Source organism: Nycticebus coucang, chromosome 17 (genome assembly GCF_027406575.1).
Source record: "Nycticebus coucang isolate mNycCou1 chromosome 17, mNycCou1.pri, whole genome shotgun sequence".
NCBI classification, from domain to species: domain Eukaryota; kingdom Metazoa; phylum Chordata; class Mammalia; order Primates; family Lorisidae; genus Nycticebus; species Nycticebus coucang.
Window position 1 is genome coordinate 11,243,482 of NC_069796.1, and position 24,323 is coordinate 11,267,804.

Here is a 24,323-nt window from a genome sequence, read left to right on the forward strand (position 1 = left end):
TGCCATTTAACCTGAATTGGTAACACCAGAATGGAGGCAACACCAGAATTACCTCTTTTATGTTTACATGGATGGATCTGGAAAATATTCTTCTTAGTTAAGTATCTCGGGAATGGAAAAAAAAAATATCCAATGTACTCAGTACTACTGTGAAACCAATTTATAATCACTCACACTTGCATATGAAAAATGAAACACAACTATAGCCTAGAATGAAGGAGAGAAGGGGAGGAAGAGGGGAAGGGAGGGGGGTAGGTTAATAGAGGTGGAGTTAGTAAGGGGACCTCAGCTATGGAGCATATTGCAAGTACAAGTTGGATCTATCAGGTGTAGAACACAAATGTCTTAATGCTGTAATTGGATAAATGAGGTGAAAGCTATGTTGACTAGTAGGATGTAAGCACTCAAATTTGTACAAATAATCAACACATCAAATCCCATAATTGCATAAATGTATTTATGATCTATGTACAAATGACTTAATTTAAAAAAAATAAAGAATAGTGTGGTGCTTACTGGAGTAATAGAACTTTTTATATTTTTAATCTCTGAATCCCTGAAATCATTAAAACATCTTATTTTCATGAATAAAGAAATTGAAAATCCATAATAAATTATTTTTTTAAGTATGCCAAGTTTTCCATTAAAAGGTCTAGCTAGCCTTTTTCTTTTCTGGTTTTACCTACCTGTGATCTTATCAAATGATGTAATACTGAAAAAGACTGACTTGGGATCTCATAAGCAATGTTAAGCAATGTTAACAACAAACAATTCTGAAACATGTTTGTGGGAAAAATTCAAATTCAAATTCAGACAAGATGGTATATGTTAAAGTGAACTTTTATATACCCTAAGTTGAGGACGTAGATTTCACAGATGGGAAATAACAATACAATTATTATTCACATATGCATTACACAGAAAGTTAACTGCAAAAATATTTTTAAATTAGTTCACATGGTAAAGAATACAAGATTCCCCATATTTGATAACAAGCTATTTTTGTGTAGAACAAATTGAAGCCAAATATCCCCCCTATGGCATCCTGGTTCCCAGATTGAGATTTCACAATTTTAGGACCACAAAAGGGCATTATTAGTTAAAGGCTATAAAACAATTTTTTTTTTTTTTTGGCCGGGGCTGGGTTTGAACCCGCCACCTCCGGCATATGGGACCGGCGCCCTACTCCTTGAGCCACAGGCGCCGCCCTATAAAACAATTTTTTAATCTTTTAATATATTTTATGTAAGCCACATATGTACCTTTGAGGATGATGCAACAGTTTGTGAAAATCCTAACCCTGTTTGACAGAGCTCACATTTGTCACACTCATGGTAATTCTGATGTCTCTTGCTCTTGATAAAGTTCTGGCTGGCAGGGAGGGAGAATGCAATGTTCTATGAGCTATCAGGTTATATGTTTCTGGTTAGAAGGTGGAGACTGGTCAGTTAACTATTGCTTACTAAATGTTTTTTTTTTATTGTTAAATCATAGCTGTGTACATTAGTGCAATCAAGGGGTACAATGTGAAATATTCTCATCAAACTGTTCAACATAGCTTTCATGGCATTTTCTTAGTTATTGTATGAACATGCCTTTCTAAATCCAACATCTACTGCATAAATATGTCAAAAAGTGATTCTTGGGAGTGAAAGTTGTAGGAACTACAGTTCTATTAAAATGAACCCAAGTCAAGCCAGGTAAAGTTATTCCTTCTGTACTCCAGAAAGCAGGGTACCAAGTAGCCCAGAGGCAATTGGGGAATCTGTGTTTTTCCTTTTAAAGGAGAAGCAGAATCAATGGCTGGCTGCCAAATTCACCTTCTGGTGCTTTCTTTTACATTTCCTTTTTCTCACATCAGTCTTTCTCCTGTGTGGGAAATCTCTGGGAAGCCACAGATGCCCCCTCCCCTCAAATTTTCAGCAGAGGATGAAGAAGCTGCCCCGGTGTAGGGGAGGAACCAGAGATGGAGGGAGAGTGCTCACAGCCCACACAGGCCTTGAGTTCCCAATAGACCAAATGGGCAGAGTTAATCAAGCTCCAAAAGCAAGCCTCAGAAAGATCAAACTATTTTCAAGCAATATAACTGCATCTAGAAAAAGGCTAAGGAATATAACAAATGTATTTGTATTTGTCCAGCACCCAACAAGATAAAATTTACAGTGTTTTTCAGGAGAAAAAAAAAATCTATCTATAAAAATGGCTCAACTATGAAAAACAGTAGACAGGGACATTAAGACAGTTGTAACAACCATATCAAACATATTCCAGAAGATAGAGGAAAGATTGAACATGTTAAATAGATTTGTAAAAGATATTTTTAAAAATACTAAGATCAAATATCTAAAGATGAACACTACGTAAAATTACAGTATTTAAAGTGAAAAATATACTGGATGGGAATTAACAGCAGATTAGCTACCTCAGAAACAAGACAATAGTGAATTTGAAGACATAGCATTAAGAAACTATCCAAGGGGCCGGGTGTGGTGGCTCACGCACTCTGGGAAGCTGAGGTGGGTGGATTGCTTAAACTCAGAAGTTCAAGGCCAGCCTGAGCAAGAGCAAGACCCCATCTCTACTGAAAATAGAAAAACCACCCGGGCACAGTGGTGTAGGCCTATAGACCCAGCTACTTGGGAGGCTGAGGCAGGAATTTGAGGTTGCTGTGAGCTATGATCCTGTGGCACTTTACCCAGGGTGACAGAGGGAGACTCTGTCTCAGAAAACAAGAAAGAAAGAAACTATCCATGGTAAAACATAGAAGAAAGACTAAAAACAAAGTGAGCAGAGAATCACTAAGCTCTGTAATAACCTCAGTACATAAAATTGGAGTCACTGAAAAATGATGGAGTTAGAATTATTTAAGGAAACAAAATAATTCTCAAAATTTGATTAAACTTATAAACCACACATCCAAGAATCTTAACAAATTTGAAGGAACATGAAGAAAATGATAGCAAGGGACATCATATACAACTCCGGAACAGTAAGTGAGGCCGTGTGGCTGGTGTGTGGCATGAATTGCCCCAGGATAGTGCCCAGCCACGAACTAGAGACAAATATTGAAGGGACTTTCATGTTTATACTTAGGAAAATAGGCTTTAACTTGTAGGCAATGAAGAGCCCACAAAGTGACTTGTTTTTGTTTTTAAATCAAAGATGAGTTATTAAATTAATATGGCTTAGAATGAGGACCTGGTTATGTGGGCAACTATAACAGTGATTACAAAGGATGATTCTACGCAGCAACAATGTAAATGCAAAGAACAGAGAGGTGCGAGGTGTGTTTCGGGGGTAGAATTATGACCGATAGACCAAGACTAGTGAGGAAAAAGGAAGTGTCTAGGGTAACCTCAAAATAGGTAAGACAGCCTCAGAGGCCCCAGAGCTTGGCTGCTTGGCTGCTTTGACTGAAATGGACTCTTCTGGTGCTGGGATGCTCCATAGATCAAGGCTCAGCACAGCTTCCCACAGCCAGACAATTCTAACCAGGCCTGACAATGCGGTCGTCGGAGCCAGTAGAGGCGTCTTCCTTTGATCGTATATTCTGTTGATGATTCTGGTGGTGTCATGAGTAGTGGTTAAGGATAAAGACAATGGTAGTACCAGGATCCCAAAGCAGATCTGACAAGAAAATAGAGTGTACGCTTTGAAGTTCTTAAGTTTGTGTATGTTGATTCCAAATTTCTTGAGGAGCAGAGGAGAGCAAATTCATGTAGTTTAATTTTTCTTCCTAATAAGAAAACTGTAGTCAGAATACTGTTTTCTTCTTTTAATGACTGGTTCTCCTTTGTCCTGTAAGATGTTTAAAAAGATTCAAACTTCCTCCTACCAACTCCTGAGACATTATCAATTAACCACTCTCAGCCCATTGAACACAGCATAGCTGTAATTAAACTAAATTACTATGCAGTAGCTTTCATTACACAATGAAACAGTCTTTGTTAGGACCATAGAGAGAGTTTAATTACATGTCTAGACACCCCCTGAATTCAGAGCAGTGGTGTTATCTTTGGCTCTTTAAAAGAGAGTTTGAGCTTTGGGTGAATTGCATTCTCCTAAAGATTAAATGGAAAAATAATTTGGTCTTTTCTTTCCTTTTTTAATTCCACATTCTACTTCCATGCATACTTAATTTAGAAATCATTTATATATCGGTAAGTGTAAATATTTTCCAAGGAAAAAGCACAAATTTTCACTCCTCATCATGTTTAACATACCTGTCACGTGCATCTAAAATCTGTTTTTTCCTCTAACACATCTGAAATAATCTGCTTTCATTTTCAATGCATAAAGCACGTACTATAGTTTAAAGCACAATCATCTTTCATAATGCTATTTCCAGCTTCCTTATCCTTATGATGGGGCTCACCTCTTTGCCGAGAGGTGGAGTGATTTCCTCATTTATCTGCAATCCAGTCCAATCAAGTTCTCTGGACAGTGCAAAGTGCTCACCCTGTCTGTGAGGCTAACCTCAGGCCCCCGGCCCTGGGGGACCAGAATAGGCAGACACAGGCGCTGCCCTTGTTTTCTGTGCACCAACCTGATCTCTTCTCTCTCATTACCAAAGTGTGCTTGCTGCTTCTTTCTCTGTAACTATGTATCATTTACGAACCTTGTTCCAAGTTACACAATATTTTCTGAATACCATCTCCACTTAATTAGCCTGACCTTTCCATGGCCTTCACTCCTAAAATCTCTCCTTTTCTGAAGCCAGATCACATATGTGACACTGAAATAATCACAAGTTTGTCCCCCTTAAACATTCTGAACATTCCCTCAGTTGCCTCATGACATAAATTTGCTCTAATTTTATATACAAATAAATTTTATATACTGACTTATTTGTTACTCACTCATTACTTCATTTTTCTTTATATATGTTTATTCCATTAGCATGAGATTTGTCTATTTAAACCTGGACACATAGCTTTTTTCGATTACTTTTTTGCATAATGCCTAATTTAAAATAATAGCCAGTCACTTAACAATAATCACTACTGAAAGCAAAGATAAGTGTCTCAGTAAAATCTTAATCAAGTGAATGTTTCAGGTTTTGGATTGAATCTAAGGAAACAGCAGAGATAAAATGCTATTTTCCACCAGTGCCATATAGCTTGCCCTTGTTCCTCTGTGCACCAACCTGATCTCTTCTCTCCCAGTAGAGAGATTTTTTAGAATTTTGTACCTAACAGTGTTTTTTAGAATTTTAGAATTATGTACCTAACAGTGTTTTCCCTCCACCCTGACTTGGTAATGAGGAGACTCATACCACAGTGAGGCATAAGAACGGAAGTCTGAGTATTCTGCGACCTCTTCCTCTATCTGCTCTTCTGACTTGACACCCCAGGTCTCTGCTGCTCCGTGGCATTCATAACTAGCTTCTCTGCCAGCATCTTCTTCCCTTCCCCCATGACATTGCTATCCCAGCAAGCATATGCCAGCAGATGTTTGCTTTTCCAGACACTTCTAGGCCACACCCAAATCTGAAAGCCACAAAGCACATAAAGGAACCTTAACCTTAACTGCAGGGCGGGCAGCAGGCTCAGTATCCAGCAGAGGCCTTGTTTTTGTTTTAGTTTTTTTTTTTTTTAACAAACAAGATTTTTTTTTTAATTGTTGGGGATTCATTGAGGGTACAATAAACCAGATTACACTGATCGCATTTGTTAGGCAAAGTCCCCAGAGGCCTTGTTTTAAGAACCAGAGCCTTTGGGCTGTCCACTGCTCAGGGGTATGTTAGTGTCACTGGGCCCATCACTGCCCCTTTAGCCACTTTTAAGTCACTGCATCAGTTCCATTTTATTACATGGGCCAGTAAAATTTATGACTATTTCAGACACAAAAGGGACTGAAGAGAAAGCTCACAAATGAATTTTCAGCAGCTTTTTCCCAGACTTCCCTGAGGCATATGCTGTATTGGATGTTCAGATCAACCTGAAAGGATGTGAAAAAATTAATTCAGCCATAGCTACCAATGTAACGCCACCACAGAACAAAAGCTAATTATGTAATTTTTCAAAATGTCACTTGAAAGATGAGACTCTTCCTCCTAATCTCACAGTTAAAGTGTTCTCATTGGCTTTTGGCCTTTCTCAAAGTGACAATGTAAATCTCATTCATCTAACTAATATTCAGTGAGCATCACTGAGGTGACTGTATTCACTAAGAATCGTATATGTTTAATGAACACCCAGATGCTAAGAGCCTTTCTTCAGCTAAAGATAAGAGATGCTGCTGTGGACACATATGGCCACAGTATAAGCGTAACAGTTTCTATTCCACAACTTTAACTTCTCTTACAAATGAATAATAGCAAATGAATCAAAGGTCCAGATCACCATCATTCTATGACTGTAAATAAATGACTGCAAAGTAGGATGACATATGCATCTATAGGAAAATGCAGTGTCTTATTAATCACCCAAAAGCAGTTGTTAAGGGCATAGTCAGCACCGGGCACTGGGAAGAAGGAAATGACGTATCTGGGGGACCAGACACACATTTTCCTTGTCTTCATGGAGCTGTCTGTCTGGTAAAGGAGACATCCTGAATGGAAAGCCTGCAGAGGAACACACATGCTGTTCAGAAAACCAGGAAGTATGGATGAGAGAACGTGAGTGTGGGTGCACGCGGTGTGTCAGTGTGGAAGGACAGGTACGGCCTCCCTGAGGAAGGGACATGATAGTTGAGTCCTGAGCGTGAGGACAGCTGGCCAGGTAAGGAAGGGTGAGAGGGTCCAGGCAGGGGAGCAGCTAGAGGTGTGAGGGAGATTAGCACTTTCGAAAAACTGAAAGAAAGTCTGAAAAAAAAATAAAATAAAATCTGTATGGGAGAAAAGATGGAGAGAGAACTATGAAGAGCTTCCCAAGGAGAAGAAATGGCCCAACTCCCCTTGCTGTGTGTGGAAAATGCTTTGAATGGAGCACATTGGAAATCCAAGCAGGTGCTCACGGGACTGCCATAGTGACCCAGCTGAGGTCCTGGCAATGACTTGGAGAGAGACAGGGCCGTTCTGGAGACATCTTAACTAAAAGTTGACAGAACTTAATTGGGATTTGGATGGAGATGGTGAGGGAAAGGACAGAATGAATTTCTAATGTGAACACTTGGGTTGATGGACATCCTGACATTGAGGTGGGAAAAACTAGAAGAGGACTCAGAAATTAAGTTTTGGACAAACTGGACTTCCGGTCCCTGTGAGAATTCACCTGGGAATGAGACAGCTTAGCTGGGTAAAGAAATAATTCTGAACTAAACAAACTTTTAGGATACTATCATGGAATGATCTTTAATTCTTAAACTTCCATTAACTTTATTACATAGTTCATCTAGTTAATATGAAACCAGACGTAGTTACTCCCTAAAAATATCCTCCATCGTATTCAGATCATATCATTTAATTCTTAAACTTCTATTAATTTCATTACATAGTTCATCTAGTTAATATGAAACCAGACGTAGTTACTCCCTAAAAATATCCTCCATCGTATTCAGATCACATCACATGGTATTCGGAGTATGCAAATGTGTATGACATGTGTGCTACTTGGAGAAAGTTTATTTTTTAATAAATTTAAATTTTAGTAATACATAATTGGTATAGTTAAATTTTATTTTAAAAATCGTCACAATCTCATCACATAATGTTTAAAAACTCATATGTATTCTTTTCATGCTATAAAATGTGGCAAAAGGGAAGAGAGTAGAAAAATGTGCTCAAAAAGAGTTTATAGCAAAAGGGAAGTAAACATTCAATTTAAGAAACAGAGTCAGAAAATAAATTCATCTATCATACATTTAATGAATCCTTATTGGGCATCTATGGAATGTCAAGGCTGGTTTTAAGTTTTAAGGCAAAAATCGCAGACTGCAGAGTGTTTTGGTTGGCCTATGCAAGGTTAACATTTTTTAACTTAGTTGCCAACACTTAAAATCTGGAATATTTTATGTCAACATTCTGTCTTGTCTTGAAAAATCAGAAGTGCTAAAAATGTGGGGTCTGATCCCCACCTGATAGTAGTTGGCTGAGTCAGAGCAACTGTCATCCCGTAAGTGTCCCTACCACTTCCCCAGATTCCCAACGTTCCCTTTAACTTTACTTCCCACCAACTTCCTTCATTCTTTTAGGGTGTCTTCTGGGGTAAACTTCCTTCAGGAATTTGTGACCTTGCTCAAGGGAGACAAAGTCAAATATGGATTTGCTGCTGCCCTGCGTGGCTAACGTGACAGGAGGAGGCTGCTGAAGGTTTTAGCTGAGGGCTGCCGATCTGTACTTTTAGCAATTACTCTCATGCCAATGTGGAGCATGGGCTGGGGGGCACGGAAGCTACGCTGGTTGTCAGAATAATTAGGAGGGAGAGCGCGTGCTTGTGGTCAGTGCAAGGCAAGAGCAGTAAGTGAGAGAAGGGGCAGGAAGACGTGAGCCGCCCCAGAGGGAGACTCTACACAGGTCATGGATTGGAGTCTCAAATAGAAAAGATGAAGGAGGAAGGTGAATTCAGGTTTCCCGCTTGGTCACGGGGATGGTATCATTTGTAGGAATTGGGAATACAGGTTCAGAGGAGCAGACTGAGGGTCACTGAATTTAGCTTTGGAAATGTTGAGTCTGAGACAATGTGAGACATCAGGTGGGGTGTAAAGTGGAAAGCTTCCTGGAACCCAGAGAAGTTTAGGAAGGCAGTGGAGATCTGGGACACAGCGGGATGAGTGGTGCCTCAGTCTGTGGTGTCGGGTGAGCTCATCCCCGAGACTCAGGAGAAGCAGAGGCAAGTGCAAGATGAGGAGCCCAGGCCAGAGGCTGAGGGAGAACAGCAGAGCGGAGCCAGCCACGCCAGCAGGTGTCAGGAACCCTGGAGACAAGAGTCCAAAGTGGTTAGTGCCGGACAGGTCAGGCAAAATGAGTCAGAAGGTGGGCACTGGGTCTGGTGGGGACAGAAATAAGACTACAGGGTGACGAAGAAACAGTGAGAGGAGAGAAAATGCCCTCAGTAAGTGCAGACTACATTTCCAGAAAATTAGCTGTCGGAGTAGGAAATAATTGAGTGTGGCTAGAGAAGGATGGAGCCATGTGGGGTTCAGACAAGAGGGAAGTGGTGGTGGTTTTCTTTTTCTTGTTTCTTTTTCATGACCCCAGCACCTAGAGCATATTTATACGATGAAAGAAAAGAAAGAGGAAGTAGTGAGGAAGAGGTGAAGAGAAGATGGGGTGGTGGGGCTCTGCCTCTGGGGAGGGAGGAGGGGAGAGATCCCAGCAGCACTGAGGGGCAGGAATGCAGAAAACCAGGGAGAACAGAGAACACAGCAGGCCTGGGAACGCCGTGCCCACCACACAAATACTGTCTGTCTTAGTAATTCCTTGTTCCACAATCGACAAATCTGTAGTATGTTTCAATTCCAATTACCACAGCTGTGTACCTTTTCTAACTCCTAAACAATCTTGCTGTAAATTATAAACACAAATAGCAAATCTAGTACATATTACGCTTTAGACCTATTTCAAGGATAAAAAAAGAAAAAGCAATATATGAGACATTCTATTTATGAGTTATAGTGTATGACTGGATGGAGGATTTGTGACCAATTAAATGAAAAATGCATACAAAATTTCTAGTAAAGGAATCAATAAGCAGATAGAAGCAGGGAGAGATAAACAGATGAGTGATTAATTTTGAAGTAGAGGCTGAACTAGAAGAAGGGAGGTCAGATAAGACTTTAGCATTTACGAGTTTTGGCACACAGGGTAAGTGGATAGCCACTTCAGCAGTGATTCCAGCAACAAGCACTTCCCTGAGAAAGCTTCTGCTCATCCACAGGCACGAGAACTTAAAGAGCAAGAGGAAGTGAAAGGAAAATTAGGGCAAGGAAACAGATAAAAGAAATCACCCATGAGGAAGAATCAGCAGAAAACTCCAGGCAACATGAAGAACCAGTCCAGAACAACCCCGCCAAGGGACCATGAGGTAGCTACTGCAGAGGATTCCACCTATACAGAAATGTTAGGAATGACAGAAAGGGAATTTAGAATACACATGTTGAAAACAATGAAATAAATGATGGAAACAATGAAGGAAACTGCTAACAAAGTGGAAAATAACCAAAAGGAAATCCAAAAACAGAATCAAATAAGAGATGAACGATACGAAGAATATAAAAAGGAAATAGCAGAGCTGAAGGAAATGAAACAGTCAATCAGGGAACTTAAAGATGCAATGGAAAGTATCAGCAACAGGTTAGACCATGCAGAAGAAAGAATTTCAGAGGTAGAAGACAAAGTTTTTGAGATAACTCAGATAGTAAAAGAGGCAGAAAAGAAGAGAGAGAAAGCAGAATGTTCACGGTCAGAATTATGGGACTTTATGAAGCGTTCCAACATACGAGTTATAGGAATCCCGGAAGGGGAAGAAGAATGCCCCAGAGGAATGGAAGCCATACTAGAGAATATTATAAAAGAAAATTTCCCAAATATCACCAAAGATTCTGACACACTGCTTTCAGAGGGCTATCGGACCCCAGGTCGCCTCAACTCTAACCGAGCTTCTCCAAGACACATTGTGATGAACCTGTCCAAAGTCAAGACAAAAGAAAAGATTCTGCAAGCTGCCAGGAGTAAGCGCCAGTTGACCTACAGGGGCAAATCCATCAGATTGACCGCAGACTTCTCTAATGAAACTTTCCAAGCAAGAAGACAATGGTCATCTACCTTTAATCTACTTAAACAGAACAATTTCCAGCCCAGAATTCTGTACCCTGTTAAGCTAAGCTTCAAAATTGACGGAGAAATCAAATCATTTACGGATATACAAACATTGAGGAAATTCGCCACAACAAGACCAGCTCTACAGGAAATACTTCAACATGTTCTGCACACTGACCACCACAATGGATCAGCAGCAAAGTAAGAACTCAGAAATCAAAGGACAGAACCTAACCTCCACACTGATGCACAAGATAAAACTAAGCAATGGACTCTCACCAAATAAGATGAATAGAATACTACCACACTTATCAATTATCTCAATAAATGTTAATGGCTTGAATTCCCCACTGAAGAGACATAGATTGGCTGACTGGATTAAAAAACACAAGCCATCCATTTGCTGTCAGCAAGAAACACACCTGGCTTCAAAAGACAAATTAAAGCTCCGAGTCAAGGGTTGGAAGACAATTTTTCAGGCAAATGGAATTCAGAAGAAAAGAGGAGTTGCAATCTTATTTTCAGATACATGTGGATTTAAAGCAACTAAAGTCAAAAAAGACAAAGATGGTCACTTTATATTGGTCAAGGGAAAAATACAACAAGAAGACATTTCAATTCTAAATATCTATGCACCCAATTTAAATGCTCCGATTCTTGAAACAGACCTTACTCAGTCTGAGCAATATGATATCTGATAATACCATCATAACAGGGGACCTTAACACTCCTCTTACAGAGCTGGACAGACCCACTAAACAGAAATTAAACAAGGATATAAGAGACTTAAATGAGACCCTAGAACAACTGTGCTTGATAGATGCATATAGAACACTCCATCCCAAAGATAAAGAATATACATTCTTCTCATCACCCCATGGAACATTCTCCAAAATTGATCATATCCTGGGACACAAAACAAATATCAACAGAATCAAAAGAATTGAAATTTTACCTTGTATCTTCTCAGACCATAAGGCACTAAAGGTGGAACTCAACTCTAACAAAAATGCTCGACCCCACCCAAAGGCATGGAAATTAAACAATCTTCTGTTGAATAACAGATGGGTAAAGGAAGAAATAAAACAGGAAATCATTAACTTCCTTGAGCATAACAATAATGAAGACACAAGCTACCAAAACCTGTGGGATACTGCAAAAGCAGTTTTGAGAGGAAAATTCATCACTTTAGATGCCTACATTCGAAAAACAGAAAGAGAACACATCAACAATCTCACAAGAGATCTTATGGAATTGGAAAAAGAAGAACAATCTAAGCCTAAACTCAGTAGAAGAAAAGAGATATCCAAAATCAAATCAGAGATCAATGAAATTGAAAACAAAAGAATCATTCAGAAAATTAACAAAACAAGGAGTTGGTCTTTTGAAAAAATAAATAAAATAGATAAACCATTGGCCAGACTAACAAGGAATAGAAAAGTACAATCTCTAGTAACCTCAATCAGAAATGATAAAGGGGATAACAACTGATCCCACAGAGATATAAGAGATCATCTCTGAATACTACCAGAAACTCTATGCCCAGAAATTTGACAATGTGTAAGAAATGGATCAATATTTGGAATCACACCCTCTCCCTAGACTCAGCCAGGAAGAAATAGAGCTCCTGAACAGACCAATTTCAAGCACTGAAATCAAAGAAACAATAAAAAATCTTCCAACCAAAAAATGCCCTGGTCCAGATGGCTTCACTCCAGAATTCTATCAAACCTTCAAGGAAGAGCTTATTCCTGTACTGCAGAAATTATTCCAAAAAATTGAGGAAGAAGGAATCTTCCCCAACACATTCTATGAAGCAAACATCACCCTGATACCAAAACCAAGAAAAAACCCAAACAAAAAGGATAATTTCAGACCAATCTCACTCATGAACATAGATGCAAAAATTCTCCACAAAATCCTAGCCAATAGATTACAGCTTATCATCAAAAAAGTCATTCATCATGATCAAGTAGGCTTCATCCCAGGGATGCAAGGCTGGTTTAACATACGCAAGTCTTTAAACATTATCCACCATATTAACAGAGGCAAAAATAAAGATCACATGATCCTCTCAATAGATGCAGAAAAAGCATTTGATAAAATTCAGCATCCTTTTCTAATTAGAACACTGAAGAGTATAGGCATAGGTGGCACATTTCTAAAACTGATTGAAGCTATCTATGACAAACCCACAGCCAATATTTTACTGAATGGAGTAAAACTGAAAGCTTTTCCTCTTAGAACTGGAACCAGACAAGGTTGTCCTCTGTCACCTTTACTATTCAATGTAGTGCTGGAAGTTCTAGCCAATACAATTAGGCAAGACAAGGAAATAAAGGGAATCCAAATGGGAGCAGATGAGGTCAAACTCTCCCTCTTTGCTGACGACATGATCTTATACTTAGAAAACCCCAAAGACTCAACCACAAGACTCCTAGAAGTCATCAAAAAATATGGTAATGTTTCAGGATATAAAATCAATGTCCACAAGTCAGTGGCCTTTTATACACCAATAACAGTCAAGATGAGAAGCTAATTAAGGACACAACTCCCTTCACCATAGTTTCAAAGAAAATGAAATACCTAGGAATATACCTAACGAAGGAGGTGAAGGACCTCTATAAAGAAAACTATGAAATCCTCAGAAAGGAAATAGCAGAGGATATTAACAAATGGAAGAACATACCATGCTCATGGATGGGAAGAATCAACATTGTTAAAATGTCTATACTTCCCAAAGCAATCTACCTATTCAATGCCATTCCTATCAAAATACCAACATCGTACTTTCAAGATTTGGAAAAAATGATTCTGCATTTTGTATGGAACCGGAAAAAACCCCGTATAGCTAAGGCAGTTCTCTGTAACAAAAATAAAGCTGGGGGCATCAGCATACCAGATTTTAGTCTGTACTACAAAGCCATAGTGCTCAAGGCAGCATGGTACTGGCACAAAAACAAAGACATAGACACTTGGAATCGAATTGAAAACCAAGAAATGAAACTAACATTTTACAACCACCTAATCTTTGATAAACCAAACAAGAACATACCTTGGGGGAAAGACTCCCTGTTCAATAAATGGTGTTAGGAGAACTGGATGTCTACATGTAGAAGACTGAAACTGGACCCACACCTTTCCCCACTCACAAAAATTGATTCAAGATGGATAAAGGACTTAAACTTAACGCATGAAACAATAAAAATCCTCCAAGAAAGCACAGGAAAAACACTGGAAGATATTGGCCTGGGGAAAGACTTCATGAAGAAGACTGCCATGGCAATTGCAACAACAACAAAAATAAACAAATGGGACTTCATTAAACTGAAAAGCTTCTGTACAACTAAGGATACAATAACCAAAGCAAAGAGACAACCTACACAATGGGAAAGGATATTTGCATATTTTCAATCAGACAAAAGCTTGATAACTAGGATCTATAGAGAACTCAAATTAATCCACAAGAAAAAAGCCAACAATCCCTTATATCAATGGGTAAGAGACATGAATAGAACTTTCTCTAAAGACGACAGACGAATGGCTAACAAACACATGAAAAAATGTTCATCATCTCTATATATTAGAGAAATGCAAATCAAAACAACCCTGAGATATCATCTAACCCCAGTGAGAATGGCCCACATCACAAAATCTCAAAACTGCACATGCTGGCGTGGATGTGGAGAGAAGGGAACACTTTTACACTGCTGGTGGGACTGCAAACTAGTACAACCTTTTTGGAAGGAAGTATGGAGAAACCTCAAAGCACTCAAGCTAGACCTCCCATTTGATCCTGCAATCCCATTACTGGGCATCTACCCAGAAGGAAAAAAATCCTTTTATCATAAGGACACTTGTACTAGTCTGTTTATTGCAGCTCAATTTACAATCGCCAAAATGTGGAAACAGCCTAAATGCCCACCAACCCAGGAATGGATTGACAAGCTGTGGTATATGTATACCATGGAATACTATTCAGCCATTAAAAAAAATGGAGACTTTACATCCTTCGTATTAACCTGGATGGACTGGAAGACATTATTCTTAGTAAAGCATCACAAGAATGGAGAAGCATGAATCCTATGTACTCAATTTTGATATGAGGACAATTAATGACAATTATGGTTATGGGGGGGGGAAACAGAAAGAGGGAAGGAGGGATGTGGGTGGGGCCTTGGTGTGTGTCACACTTTATGGGGGCAAGACATGATTGCAAGAGGGACTTTACCTAACAATTGCAATCAGTGTAACCTGGCTTATTATACCCTCAATGAATCCCCAACAATAAAAAAAAAAAAAAAAAGACTTTAGCATTTACAACGAAGCTGTTTTATATGTGTGATTAGGCATAATTTTGCAAAATAATTTAAAATACAAAAGCATGAGTGGAGTTGCTGGAGGTGATGTTAAGATTCATCTCAAGTACAATTATCAATATCTATATTGACAGCTGTATTTACTAATTCACAGAAGAGCCTATGAGAGGACTCATCATCATCATTAAAGAATATTTATCTTATAAAGGATAGTTCTCTATAATAACTACTCGCATCTGTTCAAACAGTAATTAGGAAGTCTTTGCTATGGTTGTAAGTTTCTAAGACCACACATACAATTATGCTTTTCAGATTATAAACCAGACAAATTTCAATACAAAATACCTTTACTAGATTATAATAATCTAGACAATTTCAGTTGACATTATGTATAGAAAGAACTATAACTAATATTCTCTGAGAAGTAAATGTTTTATTCTGAGAATTGATGCTATATAATTTAAACCACATAACATTTAGGCAACAGTAAGGTATTCTTTAATGTATAATTCAAAAACATTTTTCTTTATGACGTTCATTTTTATGTCATTGTGTGTGTGTGTGTTCTTGAATCACATAACTTAGGGTTCTTAAAAATTAAGTATAGATGTTGGAACCATAAATAGAATTACACTAATGTTGCTTCATTATTTTCCTTATTTAGTACCTACATGAAAATGGAATTGTCCATCGTGATCTCAAGCCAGAGAATCTTCTCTATGCAACTCCAGCCCCAGATGCAGCACTCAAAATTGGTGAGAACATTTCCTGATGTTTCATGACCTCTTTTTCCAGAGCAGAAGAAATTTATTCTATGGAATTGTAAAATGTTGCTCTATCTAGTTTTGCCTACATCCAATATCTTTGAGTATTTCACTTCTGTAAAGAAATATGCACTGTCTGGTAAGTTTGTGCTCTTTTCTAGATGTTAATCTGGAAATTAGTGCCTAGAAGTTGGTCCATTGCTGGGCACATAAGGAATCATGATTCTTAGAAATGGCAAGGACCTCAGGAGATGACTTTGAATTTTATAGATAAATTTATAGCAAAGAGAATGATAGAAAACCTAACACTTGTTTGGGGGGGTACTAACTTTCATCCCATAAATGATTTGGAGCTTAATTTTAGATAATCAAAAACTTTTATATAGAATACTTAGTAGCTTTTAGTGAATCTAGGCTTGGAGTCACTTGTTTATATGAACAGAGATAAATTAAGATCTGTAGTTTCTGAAGTGCACTCCCCAGAACACTGGCTCCTCGGTGGGGCGAATAAGGGTGGATAACTCTCTCTTTCTTTATGAAAGGGAGAATGATTTGCAAAGGCAGTTAAGCGAAGTTAAATGAGATGTTTGTTTCTGTAGGACTTCCAAAAAGCTTCCCAGGTAGACTGACATACAGTGTGCTAGGAGGCATTTCCTAAACTTTATTTGATTCTGGGAACTAATTTCCCCCCCCTTGCATTTTGAAGAACTACAAAGATGAATTTTGGGAAATTTTTATCTACTTGAAGAAACTTTTAAATTGACATCTTAGAAAAAAATAGATATTAAGTAGTGCTTTCCATGAGTCTTCGGAGGCAAATTTTCATTTATAAAAAACAAATCATAAAATGCTATTTTTCATGAATTCTTCTCAGTGGAGTGTGTATCAAATCCTCTGAAGGGCACTGTTCTTCTGGTGTGGCCCTTTGTCGCGCTAATCTGACAAGCTCACCACATTTACAAGCGTTAACACCTTTGAAAATTAAGTTTTCATAGGAGGAAGAGCGCAGACAGCATAATGCGCTTTATGAATGCCAGAATCGAAAGAAACAGTCCTGCTGGCTGGCTGCCAGCTCACTCACAGTCACTCCTGTTTCTGTGAGGCAGGGGACAGCAGGCAGTTTCCATTTGCTTTGTCTCACTCAAAGATTTGATCCTTAAGCAATGTCTTCAAATGGATGGATAGGTACTAATTTAGGCAGGAGAGCTTTTCTTTCAGAAGGGCTTCCTGCTGCTTTCCTGATAAGGATCAGGCACCTGCCTGGAATGTGGGTTCATCTCTGAAGTCTAAAATGGAATCCATTCTGCACCTGTTTCTCTTGAAGAATGGCCTTGCACAGTTTCCTGATGTTTCCTAGATAAGAGAGATGTAGCCCAGCAAACACATCAGGACGGTAGCGATATTCAATTCTATTTTACCTAGGTAATATTCTGAGAAATAAATGAAAGGATTCATCTTCATACGAAAGTAAATTCTTATTAAATACACTAGGGACTAACATTATTTCTTTTCAAGTGGAATAAGCCTTTTGATATTTCTGTTTATTCTCATATTTCTGAAAGTATATTTTTATCTATTTCAATGAAATAAAATTCTGAATTACATCACTAATTCTGTATTGTTCCTTGAAGTTACAGTTACATAAATCTCAAAAATTAATAACATTAGGCAAAATACAAATATTACACTATTACTTTCAAATTAACATATTTGCTAAAGCCTGAGACTTATAGAGAAAAGCAAAGATTGAATATAGATTTACTAATTAATGTACTTAGGAGTCATATTTTTCTCCAATTTATAGAAATACTTGAAGCGGGGTGTCATGGCTTGTGCCTGTGATCCTGGCACTTGGGGAAGCTGAAGTGGGAGAATTCCTTGACGGTAGGAGTTTGAGATCAGCCTGAACAACATAGTGAGATGCTGTCTCTACAAAAAAAGTTATAAAAAATGAGCGAGGTATCGTGGTATATGTTTGTAGTCCTACCTACCAGGGAGGCTGAGTCAGGAGGATCAATCAAACCCAGAAGTTTGAGGATGCAGTTCAGTGATTCATGATGATGTTACTATACTCTAGCTCAGATGACAGATCAAGACCCTGTCTCAAAAAAAGAAAGAGAAAGGGAGAGTGAGAGAGAGAGAAAGAAAAAGAAAGAGAGAGAGTGGAAGGAAAGGAATACTTGAATTATTATTTTTTAGCTTGCTCAGGTAACTCATCCCACCCACATCTGCCCTACCATCAAATACAAATAAACAGATAAGTTAGTTTTAGTTTGAAATAACAAGAATTCCGTCATCTTATAAATGCTGAGAAAAGACTTGCTTCATTAAATTTTTTTCTTGTGTTGTTAGCTGATTTTGGACTCTCCAAAATTGTGGAACACCAAGTGCTCATGAAGACAGTGTGTGGAACCCCAGGGTACTGCGGTAGGATCTTTAATACTGACCTTTTACTGTTATTGTTATTGGAAGTCTGTTCTTATTGAATAATATGATTTAATAAATTCATAATGTTTCTGTTTACAAATGCTTAAAATTTGGTGTGCATCCTATGAGGAAAGCATACGCAAATGATGCTGAGACCCCCTCTTGTTCCATCTGAGGGCTTGGCAAGGCTGGCTTCAGGGCACATTGTTAGAATACCTTTTGGGTAATAGCTACTCTTGGACGGACTACGGAGTAGAAAGAGAATTACCAAGGAAGAGGGCAAGGAAAATGGCAGAGTTTGTATCTGGAATTAAAGCCCTGAGCCCTTTGTCACTGCTTCTATTTGCTTTTCCTTGGAAGGAGAATGTATGTCATTAATTCACACACCTTGCATAGAGGGCGAAAGTGAGAATGGGGTCGTTCCTAGTTCTCATACGTGGCCCTGGCATGGCCTCACTAAGACAAGGGCCTCAGATGAGATTTTCTTCCCCGAATTTGTCCAGTCCCTGCAGATGGATAATGCTGAGATCCCCACACTATCTTGACCCGTCTCCCAGAATGGGCAGAAAGTGGTCCTATCTCTGCAAGTCACAGCCGAGATTTTCTTCCCAGAATTCATCCAATCCCTGCAGATGGACGATGCTCAGATCCCCACACTCTCTTGACCCATCTCCCAGAATGGGCAGAAGGTGGTCCTACCTCTGCAGGTCACAGCTGAGGGACAGAACAAATGCTTTTCATCCACACCAGCACAACACTCAGTCTTTCATTCCTTGATGGCTCAGTTAATCTGGCAACAACCTAAAAGCCAATAACGTTTGCAAAGATTATTAAGAATTCCTAAAATTATTGTGATCAATCAACATGTTACAAATCAATTAAAATCCTAAATCTGATCACAAAGAAAAAAGAGAAGATTTCAAATTTTCAGCCACAAGATCAGTCATCCTTTTCTGTTAGAATAAAAATCTTTTTACACAAACTGCCTTTCTCTTTAGTGACCATTTATTAATCGCCTCTTGTATATTTAGGCCAGTGCATGGCACCAGGGTGATGCCTTTCCTACCATTAAACCCACTCAGGCTCAGAATCTATAAAACAGACATGGAAACCAAAAAATTATAGCACCTTAAGAAGTACTGGGTTGTATGTACGGAAAAGTCATTATGGAAACATAGGAGAAAGTTGGTGTTTGCAGTTCCCTCTCTGGTCCTCCTACAGCATTTACATTTGGGCTCACCCTATCTCAGATATCAATGCAGAACAACGGAATAACTGACTCATTTAACTCTTGAATTCATAAAAATCAGATTGGAGAAGTGCAATAAAAAATTGTTTTAATGCAAATGTGTCATTAAATTTATAGAATTTTAGTCAAGGAAGGAACTTGAAAGTTAATTTATAAACATTCTCATGTTACTAAGTTTCAGAGAGTTTAACTGACTTCTCCAAGATTCCACATCTACTTGTTAGTGGCTTGGGAATGAGAATCCAGGAAATCCAAAGATCTAAAAATATATAGAATTTTCTCTTAAAAAATTAATACAGATAAATTCATCATAGAAATAGTTATTAATGCCTTTATTTTAAAATATCTTCTGTTTTAACTTTTTAAACCTCGAAAGTATTACTTGGTCACTGTAAAAAGTAAAGATCCAAATCTGTATAATATAATCAATATTAGCAGCTTACCTGTTACCCTTCCACACCTTTCTCTGTTTCCATGTTCATATATGCATTTTATAATACTGCTGTTAATGAGTTAGTTTTTCGGTAAATTTAAAACATCATTTCCTTGCAACTTAATTTTTCATAAATTCAACAACTGTACAGAAATGAGTGTACATATCTTTCTATCAAATCTTTACATCGTGCCAAGTATTCTTGTTCTGGATCATACATCCCTTGAGGCCAAGAGTAGTTTATCCATTAGGAGTAAGTTCAGAAAACGCAAAATACCTGTGGCTTAGACAAGGTGGAAGTTGATGTCCCTCACAGTGGGAGTCCAGAGATAGGCAGGCCTGGTAGATCTCAGTGTCAGGGGCCAGGCTTTGTCCTCCTTGCTGCTCTGCTGCTACTAGTATGTGCCTCATTGTCCAAAATGGCTGCTTGACATCAGGCATTGCATCTGCATTCTACACAGCAGAAGGGAAGCCACTTTTAAAAGGCGTGCCTTCTCATAGTTAGACAGACTTGCTGAAGCCCCACATGTCACTTCCACTTACTTCTTCTTGGACTTACTTAGTCACAGCTTCTGCCAGGGAAGCTGGCAAGGTCTCCTTTGGTTGGTCGCACTGCTGTCCCAAATAAATTCAGGGTTGTTATTAAGTGTCTTAGTCTATTTGGGCTGCTGCAACAAAATACCTTAGACTGGGTAACTTAATAAACAACTGAAAGGTATGGCTCACCGTCTGGAGCCTGGGAAGTCCCAAATCCAGGTGTGGGCAGACTCAGTATCTGGTGAGAGCCTGCTTTCTGGTTCATAGATGGCCCTTTCTGGCTGTGTCCTCACATAGCAGAAGGTGTGAGGGTTTCTCCAGGCCTCTTTCATAAGGGCACTAATCCCAGTTGTGAGAGCTCCACTGTCATGACCTCAGACTTCGCACCTCTTTGAACAATCACCTTGAATTTTAAGATTTCAACATATGAATTTGGGGAGAGGGTGGGGACACAAGCATTCAGACCATAGCATTAAAAATGGAGGTTTGGATTAAACACTTCACCATTTATGCCACAAACTTTATGAAGTAAGATTTCCACATCTAGGAAAAAAATGTGTGAAAACTGTTGCACTATAGCACATTCCTGTTGCACTATAGCACAGTCGCTGTAGACCCCCTCTGGTTTTGTTTCATTGTTGTGCTTTTTATTTTCTTTAGAACTCATCACTGATGACTCACCCATGGCCCTTCTCTCCTAATGGTGCCACATGTACTTTTTATTTCTCTAATTCACATGCCCTTACTTGTCCTTCTGTATTTCTTTCATGCCTCTAGGTCTCCAAGACTATGGGAGGTGGGTGGGGATAATCTTGAATTTAGTACCATGTGCTAAACAATTGTCATCACTCATTTCCAAGCAATTGACAGAAGGATTGAACAGAGAATTGAGAAAAGAATGATCAAACGAATTAAGAATTTCCCATCAGAAGAAAGCTGATAGGCAATTTAATAATCATAGTCTAATACCAAACACTAAATATTCCTGGGAGGTTGGTAAATGGGAACAATTTGCTAAGAACTGAGCAGCCCTGGAATGGGAGGATCAAGAAAAGGTGTGGTAGTGAGCTCTCCGAGTCCCTGCAGTGACTAAGAGGCGCAGTGTCCTTACATCAAGGGCTGTAATCAGCGATGAGAGAAGTTCTTTCTCACAGCACTGTGAATGAAGGAGTCAATCATTCATAAATCAACACTGAGTTTCTGACAGGCTCCACTTCAGGGACTGACATTGCAAGGTGAGCATGGTGTAGTCTTGCTCTTCAAGGATTTCATAAACTATACAAGAAAGGCAGATTCAGTTTTGATTTGGTAGGTGATGGTGACCCAACGAAGGTTTTTCATTAGGGCAATATTTTAAAGTCAAGTCTGTATTTTATAAGTAACTTGATAGTAACATTATGACACATTATGACAGATGGATTTGGGGTAGGGGGAGAAGAGATGGATAGAAAACAGAAAAATTTGAAAGCTACTGTAAATGCTCTTTCCTACCCTTCTAATGTCAGAAATCTACACACCCACTGCTGTCATTCCTCAAATGACTTCTTAGTGGAAAATGTATTCCATCTACTCCTAAATCCGATCATTTACTTTTAAAAATGTGGTAGCATTGTAAAATACTACTTCAGTCTCTTGTCCTAGGCATAAACAGACCCCTCCCTTTTTTGAAAGATAATGCCATCTTATAATGGAGGCTGCTTTTATGTTTGTTTGGTTTTTTTCCCCTGCACATATCCATATCACCCTAGAGGCTCTATAATGGGGAAAGAGGGAACTGAGAGGTTGAAAGTGATGGAGGTAATCCTCCTCCTCTGTTGTAGGTATCAGTTTACCAAGAAGGAGCAATTTGCCACATTGTACGAAAAGGAGGTAAAAGTAGCAGGGAAGCCTTGGGGATCCGGGCAACTCTGCTTACCTCACATAACTACTTTGGGGATTGAGAGGAAAAATAAATGTGCTTTGTGGATTCTAAAGTGCTAAACAGATACATGGAATTACTATCATAGGGACTGGGGCAGGCTTGGAAGTCAAAAACAAGTAAGTTCAGTGTATTTTTATATAGAAGCAAGGTTCACATTATATATAAATAAATATTATGTATCCATAGCACACTCTTGCCCCAGAGCAAATACACTGAAATATTACCTCATAATGGGAATAGGAGGCAGGATTCCTATGTCTGGTAACAGGAATTATTGAAAAACCTAAATTCATGGATGGGAGTGGGGAGTAACATTAACAATAGGAAGTGGACGGCCTAGACCAGAGGCAAGATCCAGGGTTTCAAATTTAAAAAATGTTAATATAGTAGTGAATATTTGTATTCATCATAAAAATTAGGCCATTTGCAGGTAAAGCTTGAACCTGCTTTGAGGATCACTCTCAATTCTAGCCCTTTCTCCCTGCACTTTGTATACAGATTGTCATAAGTTCAATGTGCATCTTTCTGAAAATAAGTGTGTGGAGAGGAAACTGTCCATTTTAAGAAAGAGTTGGAAATGATTCAAATGCAAGACTGGAGAGAATCATTATCACATGGGGAACTTTACAGGAAGACTATTTTATGTTCTTTTATGGTACAATCTGGTGTGGCCAAAAGGGAAGACAGACGAGAGACTAAGGAAAAAAAACAAGTTTATTACACTCACAGGTCCTAGAGACAATAAGCATGGCAGGTCACACAGGGCCACTTGGGAAAGACACCAAGGTGGTCGGGGCGGGAGACAAGAGTAAGGAAGGTTTAGGCCACTGTTTCTATTGGGGTTTCCTTGGGAAAGGCAAGGCAGCACAGAGTGAACGGTTTAGGGTTGACTAGTTTAAATAATTTCCATAGGTTGCCTGATACCTGGCCCTGGATTATCAAGGTAGAGGAATAGTCTCTGGGGTATATGGGATAGAAGGGAGGAAATGGCTCTGGATTTTTCAGTTTGTATATGAAAGGCATGCTCTAGGCCGGACACTTAGTTATCTTCAAGAATTACTTAACCCCAGAAGGGGCAATATCTCTAGCTAGAAAGGGTTTTTTAAGATATAAAAAAAAAATCATAGTACAAACAATAATTTTAAGTATCAATAATGCAGAGACTTGCATTTAACTTAAAAAGGTATCAGAGACCCATATAATTGACAGAGAGGAGGTCTGAGTTTGTTTCATTGCTTATTAGAAGGGCTGTAACATCCAAGGTCCATTATCCTTCCATGTACTGGGTCTAGTTCCTACTTTCAATGGAAAACTTTTTAAATTACATTTTTTGAGAGAGTGGGTGTTTATATTATACCATCTGTCACTTCTCAGGAAATAAAAAAAGGAAAATTCTGACACCCGTTCTGCCTCTGTCAAAGAACCTTTGCCCCAGGATTTTAATAACAGAGAGTTCTCCTATAAGTGAACCACCAAAAAAAAAAAAAAAAAATCACAGATGCTTCCTGTTTCAGCAAATACTCATTATTTCCTGGGAAATGAGCCCAGTCAAAACCAAATTCTAGTCTAGAAAATTAAAATTTGTGGTCCAGATAAATGAAATCAGTGACTAAAATAATACGTTCTAAAATAATCCAGGAAGAGTTCAACATTGAAGCGATTCTCAACATCTTGTCATTGGAAACAGAAGTAGGTCCATCCGGTTTGACAATCTTACTCTTCGTTCTTGGTGTGCTCTTGGCCAAAGAATGACCAGACCCACCAAAAACAAGACAAATGTGAAATGATGGATAATATAGGTTTACAGAGTAAGATATGTCAGCACAGACAACAGATGGTCCCTTGTCCTAACAGAAAAGCCTTTCTTTATGGCCTGGGGTCTTATTGTATAGTGTCTGGATTGTACCCTCATCATGATTACGATGTCCTCATGGACGCACTGATGGACAGCTGGGAGTTGTATGACTTGAGTCT

General features: G+C 38.7%; 1 protein-coding gene across 3 annotated transcripts in view; it reads left to right on the forward strand.

The window, feature by feature from the left end:
- CAMK4 (calcium/calmodulin dependent protein kinase IV) overlaps nt 1-24,323 on the forward strand; it is a 230,402-nt gene that overhangs the window by 183,556 nt on the left and 22,523 nt on the right. For all 3 annotated transcript variants that reach the window (XM_053567073.1, XM_053567074.1, XM_053567075.1), the window contains exons 6-7: nt 15,683-15,773; nt 18,135-18,209. In XM_053567073.1, the coding sequence (XP_053423048.1) occupies nt 15,683-15,773; nt 18,135-18,209 (166 nt within the window). The remainder of the gene's footprint in view (nt 1-15,682; nt 15,774-18,134; nt 18,210-24,323) is intronic.